Genomic DNA, 17349 nt, shown 5'->3' on the forward strand with positions numbered 1-17349 from the left:
GCATAAACGGTTCTTTACTACATTCATTAACATTAGCTACGCCGCTTGGTAGTAAGTAATGGTACCATAGGACTTGACAAATCCCGTTCCTGACATCCTGGGTTGGTTTGGATGAAAGGAATGACTGAATCCGTGAACATTTTACTTTGATAACCTTTACTCTAAGGTTATCCTGCTGTCTCAAGGCTTGAATGTAATGCGTTAACTTACCACATAAATGTTTGTATCAATAAAACAAGCTTTTACTTGGCAAAACATAACTTTTTGATTTATTCAAAATACTTTGTTTTGTTCCTTTTTACTTATGGTTAAGTATTCTCATTTTGTTACTTACTATACATAACTTTTGTTTACACATACTTAACTACATGACTACATTTTGGCTTTTAAACATTGAGAATGGTTTAGACAAGAACATTTGATGATTGGTTTGAACATGAACTATATGCTTTGGTGGTTTGTTTAAGTGACTTAAGTAACGATATGTGTGTAGTATGCTACAAGCATGGTGGATACGCCGCTGGTACTTCCTATATATAAGTGCTTGTATTATATTACATGACATACCGTTATTTAAATCATTCAATTTTGGATTTATACATTTTACACAAATAATATCTTTTTCACAAGACTTTGTTTTACAAAACGATTTATTTCATACAACTTACTTTTACTTGGTTATTCTTTTAACCATACAACATTCTTTTATACATACATATTAACTGATTGTTATCGCTTTTCAAACATTTTATAAGCAAACACTTAAACTGGATTCATGACAAAGTTTTCATTAAACATTTTCTTAAACCTAAATCATGAATCCTATTTTCACAAAACCTATGTATCTCACAGGCATTTTTATGCTGACGTACCTATTTTCACATGTGTTTCAGGAGCTAATGCATAGGACGATCGTGACACGCTAGGGTGGACTTGGGCCTTAGTGACATAAAACAGAGCTAGACTTAGTATTAATTATGTTATGTACTTTGTTTCTTTTTATTTTAAGAGAATGTAACTTGTGGGTTCTCGTTTGAAACAATGTATTCCACCCCTGGGTGATGAATAAAATATTATTTAAATTACCTTGGTTGTGGAACAATAATTCTGTTACAACACTCCCCGACATTTCCGCCACGATTTGATGTTTTACGTGGTCGGCGTGTGACATAGGGTGCATATCATATCAATAAAGTTCAAGTCATTATATCTTCATACACCTCAACATCCTTATCTCTGCTACCTCCATTTTGTGTGCTTGTGATTTCTTAATAGCCCAACAGTCTGTCCCATATAGCATTGCAGGTCTTACTGCAACCCGATAGAATTTCCCCTTTAATTTAGTTGGGAACCTCGAGTCGCACAATATCCCCGTGACTGCTTTACCAAATCAAAAATAATTTGTGAAAACATTATAACAAATAAATAAACATGCTCAGTAAAATCGTCCACACAGTAGAACTTAACTCATGTTCTGTAAAATCTTCCACGTGGTAAAACTATTGGTAGGGTTAGTTGTCGCTGTGTAACCACAAACCTTTTACTATCCAAGACGGTAGAGACACTATCGCAGCCGTTAAGACGTCTCAAAATTTCTTTTTAGAAATTAAATTTGAAAACTCTATCTAGACCTAAATTTCTTCACCGGTCATTTTGGACCCTCAAACCCACCAAACCAACAACCACCCACCAGTCTCTTTCTCTTAATATTAAACCTATACATACACAAACATGTATCTAAATCCTCCATATCTTCAACCCCCCTATATATAGCCACCCATTAGTTTCTCTTCACATCCCATTGCTCGTCTCATAAACCCATCACACATTTGACATTTTTCAACAAATTCTTACATTCCAAGGTAAACCCACATCCCAATTCTCTCTCCTCCCCTGTTCCATGATTCAAGTTCAAAACTTGATCAAAGATATGATTTTTATTGCATTTTGCATCAAATAGATTCAAATTGTCTAAAATTACACAAGATTCAGTCCAATGTACGCTTGATTTGTTACTTGTAGAGTTCAATTTGAGGATTTTAGGGGTTTTTTTAAACTTGATTTTGATTTTTGGATCTGGGTTTTTGGTGTAGATTTGGATCAGGGTCATTTAGTTTAATGATGTGAAATTGAATTACAGTTTAGGGTTTATCATGATCTGATTTGGTTATGTGTAAAAGTTTGGATCTTTAAGGAATCTTGCTAATTGGGTGAATCAGGAGAATGTTGATATGTTAGTGAAGCTAGTGGGGCCCTCTTTTAATGTACCTTCTGCTTTACAGCTTGTACATTTTGAATGCTCATGTTAAACATGTGTGTGTCTGTTGTATATGTGGTTTTCTGTTATTCTGTATCCTAATTCATAGGTTTATGTTACTGTTTGCGAATTTTCGTATGGTCGAGTTTAATATTGCGCAACCATTCGTTGATCTTTAGTTGTTTCGTGTTGAAGAAGTTGTCGGTATTTGTTGCGGTGGATCCAAGATTTTAGATCATGGTGTGCAGTAGTATTAGCATAAGTTATTTTTGATGGATAAAACTGCAGTACAAATTCTTTTTATTTGGTTCATAAACATGTCACTTTGTAAGTTCTGGTTACGGTAAGAGTCCGAATTCGACTTTTTTGTTAGGTCAAGTTAATAAACGATTCTAGGTATAACTTTCTGAAGTTAAGGTAATTGTTGATATTGGGACCATGGTTTAAAATAATGGCTGCGGTGTGCTCCTCGATAGGGATGGCAAAAAAGCCCAAGCCCGACAGGTATACCCGAAACCCGAAACATACGGGCCGGGTATACCCGAAGCCCAATGGGTATGGGCCGGGTACGGGCTTAAAAAAAGAAAAAAATCGGGTACGGGTACGGGTATGGGATTTAGTGATACCCGCCCGATACCCGGCCCATTTACCCGAATAATACCCGAATGTATCATGTTATATATTTCTATATATATAAACTTAGTACATGTACTTATTACCTTCCTTATAGTCATATGTGGATATGTATTTGGTAGGTGCTTAGCGAACAAATAACTTATTTTTGAACATGTATATTGGATGTGAAAGCTATCACCCTTTATTATGTAGTTGTTTATGCAATTTGGTGGTCATGATACAATTACTTAATTAAGTAATCGTTTTCGTTTAATTTGGTATATGTGGTCTGAATATGATATGTAAGTTATTAATCATATTTTCATTTGTTATAGTCATTAAAATAGTAAATTATATAAACATTAAAGTAAAAATTGAACATTTGTCCCAACGGGTATTTTTATGAAATTAACGGGTATACCCGATACCCACGGGTATGCCCGATACCCGACGGGTAATTACCCGACAAATACCCGACGGGTAATGGGCCGGGTATGGGCCAAAGAATTACAACCGGGTACGGGCCTGGGATTACAAATACCCGGCCCAAGCCCGGCCCATTGCCATTCCTACTCCTCGAGGCGAGGCGCCAAAAAACGAGTCTGGGGCTGCTCATAGGGCTGATGCGCGCCTCAGGGGGTTTTGATGTTTTTAATTTTTTTTTTTTGTCAATTTTAAACATTTCATGTCCTTTTTATGTGTGTTTTTGATGAATCTGACGATGAAATTAGTTAGTTTCATATTTTTTATAAGATATATAATTTTTATATTTATTTTTTAATTCCGCCTCGAGGCACGATTCCGTACTTTTAAACCTTGATTGGGACAGGTTAAGATACGAGAATAGAAACTCTTTTCATGGTAGATGTCATATGAAACTTCATATTATTCTTTTTTTTGGCCGTTTTCAGCTTACCGTTACCTATTTTCTATCTTGTCATCATTACCTAAGGTTTATGATTTTGTTTTGAGGCCACAAGACAGTAAGATACCCTTAATTTGTCAATATTGAAGTGTATTATAAATATAAACAAATGTTTGGATGTTGTCTTTCATATTACTTTATCAACAGTTTCGTACACGAAGAATTTAATTTTTTCGGGGGGATAATTTACAGGTTTTTTGAGCGAGCACCATGGCGACAGGGCAACTTTTTTCCCGTACGACACAAGCGTTGTTCTATAACTATAAGCAACTACCGATTCAGAGGATGCTTGATTTTGACTTCCTTTGCGGTAAGTAAAATTACCCTTGTACATAATTCAAAAAAAATATATATATATATATTAATATTATTTTTATGCATTATTTATATTTATTAGGGAGGGAAACACCTTCAGTTGCTGGGATCATTAACCCGGGTGCCGAGGGATTTCAGAAACTATTTTTTGGGCAAGAAGAGATTGCCATTCCCGTTCATTCTACGTATGTATTATATATAGTTCTCTATACATCTCTGTTCTTAAGATGAAAATCATTCCTAGAACATGTTTTAAGATGTGTATACTAGTTTTGACTTTTGATGGTCAACAACTAATTCATGCTGTTATGTGATCCGAATTTGGCCTTGTAGTATCGAAGCAGCTTGTGCAGCACATCCTACTGCCGATGTTTTTATAAATTTTGCATCATACAGAAGGTCAGTTATACAGAAAAGAATTAACGACATTGGTTCGTGTTATCACGGGTTCTTTATTTTGTCTTTATATAAGGGCAGTTTTGACATTTTGAAAAGAGAGAATACTTTTACAAAAACTATGTGTCTTGTTAGGCTATTAGAGTATTATTTTATTTTATTTTATTTTGCTATTTAATAAAAAATGTGGAACTTTTACAGTGCTGCTGCTTCGTCCAATCTTGCTCTTAAACAACCGACAATCCGAGTAGTGGCTATTATTGCTGAGGGTGTTCCTGAAGCGGACACCAAGGAATTGATCGCATATGCAAGAGCAAACAACAAGGTGCGAAACTTTGGATCCTATCTCATTTACACCATTAACATTAATTCTACATGTTGTGTATTAGTGTTGCCTCCACATCAAATATAGTTTTGACCCTTTAAAATTTTTATATGTGATTGTGGGTACGATCCGATCCCAGTTTCCCTTAGTGTCAAGTAAATGGGACCCACGGGTGGTAAAATGGGCATGTTAGGCATGTTGGGTGACAAGTATAAATATGTTTGGGTTAAAGTGGGTGAATTTAACACGCGGGTAAAAGTAGGCCGGACTGGTTTAGAGGACCCACCAACAATCTTTTGTCCTTTTTTTTTTGAATTTTGTTAGTAAATTTTTAAAGAGTTAATTACTGTTTTCGTCCCCGTGGTTTGTCAAAAATCACTATTTCAGTCCATTTGTTTAAAAATTGCGATTTCAGTCCCTGTGGTTTCACTTTCGTAACCATTTTTGTCCACCTCGTAACCATTTTAGTCCCTGTACAATAAATGGATTGAAATGGTTACGAAAGTGAAACCACAGGGACTGAAATAGTTACGAAAGTAAAACCACAGGGACTGAAATCGCAATTTTTAAACTAATCAACTGAAATAGTGATTTTTGACAAACCACAGGGACGAAAACAGTAATTAACTCATTTTTAAATATGGTTACAAAAGCGATATTGGTGCAAGTAATGTACCTATTCTTGTACCATTTTGAATCCATGTTAAGCAGCTTTTGGCACATTTAATTCATTCAATTAATTAGACTCATTACTGTTTGATCCGTTTTATCCATTTCATCATCATTTGTATCTATATCTATACTATATAATATAATAATAAAGTAAAATCTCTCATGCCACGTGTCGCTTCCATATCTCTTCTCACCATCTTTTCCCGCCCATCTTTCTTATTAAATATACCTTGCTCTTTTTTACTAATGATATATTCTTACAGAAATACTAATTGTAGTAATAAAACACATTTATTTTAATTTATATCTTATTTTAAGAAACTTTGAAATCTAATTATATAACTTTTGTTTCTATCAAATAGTAAATGAGAGTCAAATTACATTAAAAAGTAATTAATGTATTTTCAAACCCAATTATATATTAATTTTTATTATATATTTTTTTAAAAAAAAATTGTTAGTATGTGTAATACATTTTTTCACCTATAATGATGATTTTTTCACCTATAAGGTGTACGTACAGATTTAAGAATTTTATGTATTTGATATTTTGCGCCATTGTAGTACAAGGGATTCAACCTAGTTTTTATATACTTTATAGCTTGATCGGTTACTATTCAGTACAACCCGGACCCTATTTTCATATAGACGCGTTGCAATGGTCACATCTTGTCTGACCGATGAAGTTTAACTCACTTGGAACATGCACTATAACATTGTATCTTAGATTAGAACCGGTGAATACGCAGGTTGTCATTGGCCCTGCGACTGTCGGCGGTATCCAAGCCGGAGCTTTCAAAATCGGCGACACTGCCGGGACAATCGATAACATCATACAATGCAAACTTTACAGGCCTGGATCCGTTGGATTTGTCTCCAAATCTGTATGTACACTTTCATGAGCTTCCTTATTCTCCTTGAACCCAAATTACATTACTTGAAAATGTTCATGTTCATCTATTAAAAGCGATCATGCAAAACCGAAAACGACTCATTATCTTTGGTTACACTGCAGGGTGGCATGTCAAATGAGTTGTACAATACAATTGCCCGTGTGACGGATGGAATTTATGAAGGTAGCATTAATATGATTACTTAAAACTGAGTGGGTTGGGATAGAAAACTATCTTGTCCCCTAAAAAAAGTATCTATAAAAAAGCGTTAAATATAATTACTTAAAACTATGTTTTTGCAATGATAGTTTTCGTTTTTTTTTTTTTTTTTTTTTTTTAATATAACTGCTTCTGGTCATCGATATATGCAATATGCCTTCAGTTGCATTTTTCATGCGATTTATATATTGTGTGTATCGATATATTATATATATTTCGATGCTAAGTACGGATTTTGTAGGTATTGCTATTGGAGGAGACGTTTTTCCCGGTTCTACTCTTTCTGATCATGTTTTGCGGTTCAACAACATTCCTCAGGTACCTTGTGAGTCAACTGGGGACGTTGCGGATTACTATTATACCCTTTTTAATAGTAAACATTACATTTAAATAACGGGTATTTTGGTCTAATTTAGGTGAAAATGATTGTTGTGCTTGGTGAACTTGGCGGTCGAGATGAGTACTCCTTAGTTGAAGCCCTTAAAGCCGGAAAAATTAATAAGCCCGTATGCGCTTGGGTCAGTGGAACTTGTGCCCGCCTCTTCAAGTCCGAAGTCCAATTCGGGCACGCGGTAATTGATTAACTTGTTTTTCCTTAAATTTGTCTGGAAGGGTAAAACCGTAATTTCCTTAATATGATGTTCTATTAACATATTATTTTATTTATTATTTAGGGGGCCAAGAGTGGAGGTGAAATGGAGTCTGCACAAGCTAAAAACCAAGCACTTGGGGACGCTGGGGCCATTGTCCCGACATCATATGAAGCATTTGAAACTTCAATCAAGGAAACGTTCCAGAAGTTGGTATGTCTTCACACTTTTCAACCCATTTATACTTTTCGACCCATTTATACTAAACGGGTTATTTTCAAAAAAAAAAAAAAAACACTAAACGGGTCAATTCGGGTTAATACTATTTCTCTAACGGGTGAAATGGTTGCACTTGTCAGGCTGAGGAGGGCAAGATTAGCCCGATTAAGGAGTTCACGCCTCCACAAATCCCTGAGGATCTTAACAGCGCGATTAAGAGTGGGAAAGTGCGAGCACCAACTCATATTATTTCAACTATTTCTGATGACAGAGGTAAAACACCATTGATTTATAACAAAAGTCAACGCGTTAGGCGTTTATGAACGGTTAATGACTCTCTTAAACTCAAATTTTAGGGGAAGAGCCGTGCTATGCTGGTGTACCGATGTCTACCATTATTGAAAAAGGAATGGGTGTCGGTGATGTTATTTCACTTTTATGGTTTAAACGCAGTCTCCCTCGATACTGCACACAATTCATCGAGGTTTGTTATCAAAACTTATTAATAGGTTGTGTTTGAGTTGTTATATCTAACCCGTTTAATAAACAGGTTGTGTTCGAGTTTACCTTAGTTTAACCCGTATAATAAAACATGTCGACCCGTCAACCCATTTAATTAAACAAGTTTACCTGACAAACTGTTTATGACACGTTTACAGCTCATCAACCCGTTTATGACACGTTTACAGCTCATCAACCCGTTTATGACACGTTCACAGCCCATCAACCCTTTTGTCTTGTTTAGATAGATGCGTCAAACGGTCGCAGTGGCGAAGTATAGAAGGGGCGGGGAGGGGCGCCCGACCCCCCGAACTTTTCGCTCAGTACTCGGTAGTGTTATATATGTAGTTTTCGTATAGAAATTTTTTGGTATATACGTTTTTGACCCCCCGGTTCTATAGAAATTTTTTGGTATATACGTTTTCAACCCCCCCCCCCCCCCCGGCGTTATTCGGGTCAAGCTTCGCCACTGAACGGTCGTGTTCCGGCTACATGATTTTAAGTGTGTCGGGCTTAGGGTTGATGTCTGCGACATGAATAAATACATGCGTTGTGTTCAGGTTCACCGATTCAATCCACTAACCCGACACAATTGACACCCTAATTAATACACACACATATGTTTTTCAACGAAATTTCTATATCTCTGTAGTCTATATAAACATCACTACTTATTTACCAGATTTGCATCATGTTATGTGCTGATCACGGGCCATGTGTATCCGGTGCTCACAACACAATCGTGACCGCAAGGGCAGGAAAAGATCTCGTCTCGAGCCTTGTTTCTGGTACTTAACTTGCAGTCTTTTTCAATCTAATCATACGCTCGTTATACCACACCCGTGTCACTTTCTTTTTCTTTCTAAATAACAGGTTTGCTAACGATTGGTCCACGTTTCGGTGGTGCCATTGATGATGCTGCTCGGTACTTCAAAGACGCTTACGATAGGGTGAGTTGTTCATGTGACAATATCCCAATTCAATCGTTTATGATCTTGAATCTAAATGACTTTTTTGTGCGTTTGAGTCCTTCAGGTTTGCTTTTTATTGTCATTTCCATCCAAATCACTAACGTCGTTTATTTATTCTGTTAAGGTGACGGACATTTTTGTCCTTTTGGATGGAACAAGCAAATATGACCAAACCCCAGGGACGATTTTGGCATTTTACTCTTTTTTTGCCAAAATCGTCCTTAAGGTTTGGTCATATTTGCTTGTTCCATCCAAAAGGACAAAAATGCCCGTCACCTTAACAGAAAAAATAAACTATGTTAGTGATTTAGGGGCTGTTTGGCAACATCTGAATGGTTAAGTGCTGAACCAGTAAGAGGTCTGAACCATTAAGTGCTTAATTAGTAAGAGGTCTGAACCATTAAGAGCATGTATAATGTTTAACCGTTCAGAGGCAAATGTCTGACCAATTCAGATTAGAGGTCTTAACCATTCAGACTCTGTATAAATCTTAACCATTCAGAGGCAAATGTCTGAACCATTCAGACATCTGCTCGTGAAACAAACAGTCTGAACCATTAAGTGTTGAACCAGTAAGAGGTCTGAACCATTAAAAGCCTCATTAAGAGGTAAACAAAAGCCCCTTAGATGGAAATTACAATAAAAAGCAAACCTGAAGGATTCAAATGCACAAAAAGGTCATTTTGGATGGAACAAGCAAACATGACCAAACCTCAGGGACGATTTTGGCATTTACTCTTTTTTGTTTAATTCGCAGAAACTTTCACCATATGAGTTCGTTGAAAGTATGAAAAAGAAGGGTATTCGTGTGCCCGGAATAGGTCACAGGTACGTGTAAGTAGTTAAGTACCAAATATCCTTATTGTTTTGGGTATTTGGATTTGGGTTTCTTTGATCGCGCGATATAACTAATCTTTAAATTTGTTTTTTGTGAACAAGGATAAAAAGAGGGGATAACAAAGATAAGAGAGTGGAACTATTACAACTATTTGCGCGCACCAATTTCCCATCAACAAAATACATGGAATACGCGGTTGAAGTAGAAACTTACACTCTCTCAAAGGCAAACAACTTAGTGATGAATGTTGATGGTGCCATTGGTTCCCTTTTCTTGGATCTTCTTGCCGGTAGCGGGATGTTCACCAAACAAGAAATTGATGAGATTATTTCCATCGGTTACCTTAACGGGCTCTTTGTTTTGGCCCGTTCCATCGGTCTAATCGGGTAAGTCCGGTTAATGTTTTCATTTCAAATTCGAATATGCTCATCATACTTTGTAGATTAAATAAAAGGGTTCAAGTGAGGACAACTAGGGCTGTAAAGGAGCCAAGCCGAGCCCGAGCTTGTTCGAGCCCAGTCTATTCTTGGCTCGTGTAGTATGTTTTAATATCTAATTATATGTATATATGTATATATATGTGTGTCTATGTGTGTAATTAAGTTTATTTATATATATATGTATGTATGTGTAATTAAGTTTATGTATATGTATGTATGTATGTATGTGTATATATGTGTGTGTATGTTGTTATGGCTGGTGTATATTTATAGTTTTTTTAATATATAACAAAAGTGTCTGGTTCTTGTAAGAAATACGATTAACCTAAAAAGCGTAGGAAACAATGAGGAGGCGATACATGTATGAGTGAGGTTTTAATGGACAAGGGTATTATTTCCATTTACTAGTTCCATCAATTTTTTAAACTCAATAATTTTATATAATTCACTATACTTTTAAATTTAAACCATAAAATCAGTATTTTATTCTCTTTAATATGTGAATAATATTCATATATATTTTTTTTAGATTGAGTTTTTTTTTTTTTTTTTTTTTTTTTTTTTTTTTTTTTTTTCCAAGTGTAACACATTGTTTGAGTAACTGTGTTGTTATATACCATTTACACAGTGCTATTATGTTACCAGGTCTTACGACAACTAGTGTCCTTTTATCCAATTTTACATGGTGCTGTTATGACATGTGTTCGTAAATGCATCCGAGCACATAACAACACCATAACAGGACAATTATACTTGTAGTGTGTTGCGCTTCTTTAAAAAAAATGAATCATTTTTTTATAGAAAAAATATATCAATATTATACATATATTAAAGAGAAAATATGTTCAATCTTATGGTATAATTTGTTTAAAAATATAGTGAACAATAGAAAAGTTATTTGAGTTTAAAAAGGTTGGTGGAACTAGTATTTAATATAAAGTCAATACAACTAAATATATATTATCTAGTTAATTTTTATCATATTTTTATATTTGATAATATTTGCTATATAAAATGGAAATTATTATATCATATAAATAATAGGCCGTTGAGGCTTGCGAACCTTGTCAGGCTCATTGTGAGTAGCTCATGAGCGACTCGGTTTGTTTACACTCCTAGGACAACCCATGAATCATCATGTTGACGGTTTTGAAATTTGCAGGCATACGTTCGACCAGAAGAGACTGAAGCAACCGCTATACCGTCACCCATGGGAAGATGTTCTTTACACCAAGTAAAGCAAGCAATCCACCATTGTTGGCATCTGCAGATGACTGTTTGTGTTTTGTCTGTTTGTAACATTTAGCTTATTAAGGTGTTTCTATATTCATATATTGTTTGTCTCCTGAAACCAAGCTTATTATGTAGTTCTTTTTGTTTTATGTTGAATAAAGACTTCGTTTTAGTAGAAATGTCTAGTTTGAGATGATGGTATGTGAAAGATATAAGCTTGAATTATATTTCGATATTTGTTGAGCTAAAATCTTCGATATCTGCGCTTTGAATTCTACCATTAAAACGTGTCTCGATCCTTGCCCTTGATTAAAAAAAAAACACAATGTTGCTGTAGATGGCGAAGAGTGTTCATATGACTAGGAACGATATAGAATCAAATGTCCGTGGTAAAGATGGTGGGAATTCTGGACGGGGTTACCACTGTAACTAGGGATGAGCAAATGATGCCAATTCTTGAAACCGGTACCGGTACCGAATTGTTAAAAGTACAATTTAATATTCATTATTTTTATTTTATTTTTCAAATATTATTGTTGGTTTTTAATTATTTGTTTTATTTTGTATTTTGTGTGATATTTGTGCTCGTGGAGCAAATTTAATGGTCTAGGCTTCAAGACTGGGTTGAGGAAGAGTAATAGGCTTTAAGTGGCATCTGGGTTTAAAAGCTGAAGGCCGAGTGAAAGGCTTGAGGGTTAAAGGCAGCTAAATATTTAGTCAAAGTCAAGGCGTCTGGAACATTTATTCAAATATTTTCTTTTCACACACATACACTTCTCTCTCATATGAGGTGATTAGGGTTTCTAGATATTTGACATGTTCATCTTGAATCTAAGCAATTATCTAAGTCTTGTAATCCAATTTAGATTCTTGTTCATTTAGAGATTATTGTGTTGATAATCTCTTGTTGGTGTTTAGAATGATAGATGTTGTATTCACGATGTGATTATCTTTAGATTTGGGTTATACAATCTGATTTGGGTATTTGTTCATGTTTTATGTGATAGATCTATGTTGATACCATAATTTTGACATGGCATCAGAGTTTGATTAAGCTCTTGGGATTAGATATGGTTTGAGGGTTTTGTGTTCTTCGATTTCGCTGTGATCGTCTGTTCTTGAAAATCTAGGTAGTAAGTTGGATCTATTGATTTTGGGAACGATTGGACGATATAGTATGAGTATTAGTTCTGGATTGGTACTAGAGAAACCCTGACTTAGGGTATGTACATGGGAGTTGCTTTAGTTGTTATCGAGTTGTTCACTATTGGATTCTTATCCTTGTTTTTGTTAACGTAAGTGAAGGTTACATATCTTGGAAGCTATATGAGTTACCCTAATAAGGGTGCTCCCTCACTGAGATCTTTCCTCTCTTATCTTGTTGTATTTTGTTAATTTGTTTCCGTTGTAGGTATATATGCCCCGGGGTATCGTTGTTGTTTCAAGGATATATTTCCAGTTGGTTGTGCATTTCATTTGTTTCTTGTTGCTTGGTGAATCTAGATTTAGGTAGTTCCTACGTTAAGTCTTACATTGACACCTTTGAGTGACGAACCAACCTTCTGGCCCCTAACGTGGCTTCACCGTGTGTGTTTGAGTCTTTGGATTTGTTGTTTGTTCATGTTGTTTGAGATTGGTGTGTAAAGTGTTACCATGTCTTGTGATGGTCCGAGTGAGACTTTGGTAAGCAAGTTAGAGGCTAGTGATCCATTGTGTCTTCATGCGTTTGATTCCAGTAGTATAACATCGTGTCACACCCGCCAAGGCAGAAACACGAGGGTGTAAGCAAAAAGGTTCCTAGAGCATATGATTAAGCAAACACTTACATGACATTGATATTGAAAGTTTTACAAATCGTTTTACATTACCAAACACTAGGATTTAGTTACAAGCCTACACTAATAGGCTAAGGGGGACTCTTCCAAGAGCTTGGTATCCTAATACGCATGCAAACTCAAAATGTAGACTGATTAACACTTGAAAAACATGCTTAAAACATCATGTAAGATTAAATATTTATTTATTTATATTTAATCTAGTAGCCATCATTATCATTTATATAATACGGATCAAAATATATTAAAACCTATAATAAATTAGTTGGTAATTGTTGATGGGCCAGATTACCCTAATTAACTAATTGGGTTTCCCCTTGGGTGTATATAAGGAGATTACTAGAGAGGGATTAGGGTTAGACATTCATAACATCAATACTAAAATCGCCCCTCCTCTCTCTCTTCATTCCTATGAGTTCTTCAACCCTAAAGAACTCGGTACTACCATCAAGAAGAAACATCCTAAAGGGAAACCAGACCAATCTGACGAACATGACGTCTACTTCCCTCTCTGGTGTGGTGACTGGCTAATCAGGTACACACCTCTTATTTTATTGTTCATGATTGAATTTACGTCATTAGGGTTTATGTTTTACCCATGTTTTTATGATATAATCAACATGTGATATCAGAGCAATGTTGATTATATAATTCAATCATGTGATCACGAAATTTGTTTTAATTGGGATATATGAAATTCTGTTTTAATTTTCTAAAATCCAATTTGCGATTAGGATTATGGGCCCACATCAATTTTCACATGGATAAATTAATTACCATTGGAATTCATGAAGCCATTAATTAGCTTATATTGAAAATCCATTGATTTTGCAAAACATCAATTTTCACATAAATTCGTAAATCCCAGTAAAAGTTTGTGATCATAGATGATAATTGTTATTCTTATTTTTTTAATATTTAAAACATGGATAAATTAAAGGAAAAGAATGTAAATATTCACTTTCCATGTTATCTTATAATTGTTTCTATTATTATCATTCATATGCCAAATTACCTTCTTTAGGGATAAGTTAGATTTTGATTATATTTCCTAAAATTGTGTAACTTTATCTCCAAGTTTCGAATAATATATTATTTTTAATCGAATACTTAACTTGGATAGATAGAGATATTTTGAAATCATAATCAAAATCCCTTAAAATTAGCTGATTCAAACTTATCACACTAATCAGCTGTAACAGGAGTTTCGAGATAAATTTTAACGAGCCGAGACCAAGATCTCGACTCGAGACCACAAGGTCACGACTCGAAATCATAAGTGTTCTCAAATCTTTATAACTCGAGACAACGATTTCGACTCGAGACCATAAGGTTTCGACTTGAGACCACTAAGGTTTCGACTAAGGACTTCAATCTTCACAACTCGAGACCATGGTTGCGACTCGAGACCTCATCAAGGAGTCGAGATCTCATAAAACACAGCAGTCGAAACCATGATTACGACTCGAGACATTGAGGTTGCGACTCGACCTTAATGAATCGAGACCTTATAATGTTGCAAGATGAGTCGAGACTTGACTCGAAATCTCACTCGTAACTGAGTCGAGATCTCACTCGAAACCTCATAATTTTAGGCTGTTTAATGTGAACCAAGATTTTGCTATTAAATAATTGGTTTTGTAATTAGATAATTAATCAGAATCAAATAAAGTTTCACAAAAACAAAATGGCTTAACTTGGGTGAGCTTCTGATGTATCACTTCTGGCCAAAGCTGATTTGAGACATCTATTTATTGCTCAAGTATTATAAAAGCCATGTTGAGTATGCATTACAAACGTGAATGTCTTAATTTCTGGCCAAAGCTGATTTAATTCATTCATGTATAGCATTCTTAATAAGTGCATAACTAAAGTGATTGTCTCATTTCTGGCCAAAGCTGATTTGTCATGATTACTTTGCACACATGCTTAAATGATTACACTTCTGGCCAAAGCTGATTTGTCTTCGTTTAAGTAGAACTTTAAATAAGTCTATTATTTTGATGTTAGTAATAGACATATCATAACCTCTTCATATAATGATCCTTATATTAATGATCCTTCATTATTTTTTATGATCATTTAGTCTGCCTTATTTTTTAGTACCCATAATTTTACTCACTGTAATTTTCTTCTATAAATCAATATCTCACCCACTCTAATTTCTAAACCTAAAATGTTTTGCTTTATTTAAAGTTTCATTAAGAATTAGCTCTTAAATTAAATCCTTGATTATCTCTTAAGACACGATAATCCTATTGCTCTCTTCTGATAAAGCACTACAGAAGAAAAGTAGAGCATGATGAATATGATAAATTAAACATGATGTCTCTTATGATAATCAAGAACTCTCTAACATAAATGCTATCACTAAAGTTATTTCAGATTAAGTCTTTCCTAAGACTAATATATTATCTGTGGAATAATTGCAAGAACTCCAAAGTTGCATGCCTTCATTTAAAATTATAAACTATAAAGCTAAGTGGTATATGTGAATACATAATAATGTACAATACCATGACCCATAAAGTTAAGGGCTTACGTATGGAAATAAGTACAATTTTTCAGTACATGACATACTAAGATTTTCACTTGTGCAATTTGATTAATCAACTATGACACTTAAAAGTACCAAAGTATAATGAGTGTGTTGATAAGCAACATCTGTACAAAGAAATAAATGTCTGAAGCTGGAAAATAAGTTGTTACTCACCTTACAATCACTTAAAACTTTAGAAGAGGATTGTTCTAAGGTCCATAGACAAATTACAAGTAAAAATTCCAACTTTAAGGTTTTTCAAGGGAAAATCTCACTGCATAATTGTTCCATTAGACTAGGCATAAGCAACGAGACTATCCATTATTCAGAAGAAGGGTTGGATAAGTTAATTAGGTAGTCACTTACTAATGATATTTAAGTCTGCTAATTTTAATATTCCAATTAACACATGATTAGTTGACTCTAGTTCCATACGTTTCCTTACCAGAATTCGACAAATAACTAACTTGAGAGTTAGTGACAAAATTAAATGTTAACGCTATAAGAACCATAATAAGCAGTCTTCTAACAAAGCTATTCGATACCTTACAAATTCTGAATATTAATCAGAATATAGTATCATAATTAAGCAATGTTATGAAGCTTGTTAGGTTTGCATAGTCAACATAAAGTCACACTTACCTTAAACTCTCATTTTATTTGTTCTAAATACCTGGATAGAAACATTACTAAGATGAAACTAGATGATACCTTACATTTTCACAACTTTTGTTATCATGCAAACGAGAATTTGACAAAAGGAAAATGAGACCTATAAATTTTATCCATTACAACCGAAATTCATGAGAAATCGTGGCATTGTTAATGAGGATGATTATTCAACTAATCTCATTCTAAGTGATTTTAAATCATGACGTTAAAGCCCTAAATATTACTTGGCTTAAGGAATAAGTATGGGTCCATCATAAGTCATTGACATTCGTGGAACTTATTCCAAATGGAATATTCAGACATAATTCATTTATCATTTAAAAGACTATCAACTTGTATCTAAATTTTGTCGCGTATGGCTCACGGTCTTAGAAGAAATCCATTCATATATGTACTTAATAAGATTTCTATTAGATATGTCCCTGAGTTTTCTCATGATATCTGGACGTTAAAGAAATCAAATAAAGTCTAACATATATATGATAGATTCCCACGTCACGTACCTAATTGAAACTTCTCTTGTAGCATTCTAGAGATATTAAAGATCAGTGGGAGCATTAAGTGTCTTAATAATAACTTGCAATAGTTGCAAGAGGTGGGGGGAGTGAAAATTTTACATTACCTTAATTTACACCTCTTGTACAAGACACTGCTCCATCTCGACGTTGTTCTATCAAAACTTATCTCATTAAAATCTAATGCTACTCTTACAAAAGTTTCATTGTTGCTTAATTGTGGGCACACTTAGATTTATGACATAAACTAACATAATCCTCAACAAGAGAAATCACAACGACTAACGTCATTAACTTGTTTCTCTATTAGAATTTGTTGGTCGTTAAATATTGACCCTAAGCATGCAGAGTTCCTAAAGATTTCTAAGGTCAGTGGGAG

The 17349-nt window shown here is 34.6% G+C and overlaps 1 protein-coding gene across 1 annotated transcript; it reads left to right on the forward strand.

The window, feature by feature from the left end:
* The first annotated feature begins 1675 nt into the window (after nucleotides 1-1675).
* Nucleotides 1676-11610, forward strand: LOC110940979 (ATP-citrate synthase beta chain protein 2). Its single transcript, XM_022182554.2, has 17 exons — nucleotides 1676-1862; nucleotides 3990-4107; nucleotides 4195-4297; nucleotides 4446-4511; nucleotides 4710-4833; nucleotides 6255-6389; nucleotides 6521-6581; nucleotides 6859-6935; nucleotides 7034-7189; nucleotides 7292-7420; nucleotides 7567-7699; nucleotides 7783-7910; nucleotides 8610-8715; nucleotides 8801-8877; nucleotides 9656-9726; nucleotides 9838-10122; nucleotides 11339-11610. Exons 2-17 carry the CDS (start codon nucleotides 4008-4010, stop codon nucleotides 11412-11414), a joined length of 1827 nt encoding a protein of 608 aa, XP_022038246.1. The 5' UTR covers nucleotides 1676-1862; nucleotides 3990-4007; the 3' UTR covers nucleotides 11415-11610.
* Nucleotides 11611-17349: the final 5739 nt, after the last annotated feature.

This window comes from Helianthus annuus, chromosome 5 (assembly GCF_002127325.2).
Source record: "Helianthus annuus cultivar XRQ/B chromosome 5, HanXRQr2.0-SUNRISE, whole genome shotgun sequence".
In the NCBI taxonomy this organism is placed as follows: domain Eukaryota; kingdom Viridiplantae; phylum Streptophyta; class Magnoliopsida; order Asterales; family Asteraceae; genus Helianthus; species Helianthus annuus.

What these genes read in the sequence shown, in the direction of transcription:
- LOC110940979 (XM_022182554.2), top strand. Translation starts at nt 4,008, where the DNA reads ATGGCGACAGGGCAACTTTTTTCCCGTACGACACAAGCGTTGTTCTAT. An exon ending in GCCATTCCCGTTCATTCTAC is followed by an intron (nt 4,298 to 4,445) that starts GTATGTATTATA and finishes TTGGCCTTGTAG; the next exon opens with TATCGAAGCAGCTTGTGCAG. An exon ending in AACTATTTCTGATGACAGAG is followed by an intron (nt 7,700 to 7,782) that starts GTAAAACACCAT and finishes CTCAAATTTTAG; the next exon opens with GGGAAGAGCCGTGCTATGCT.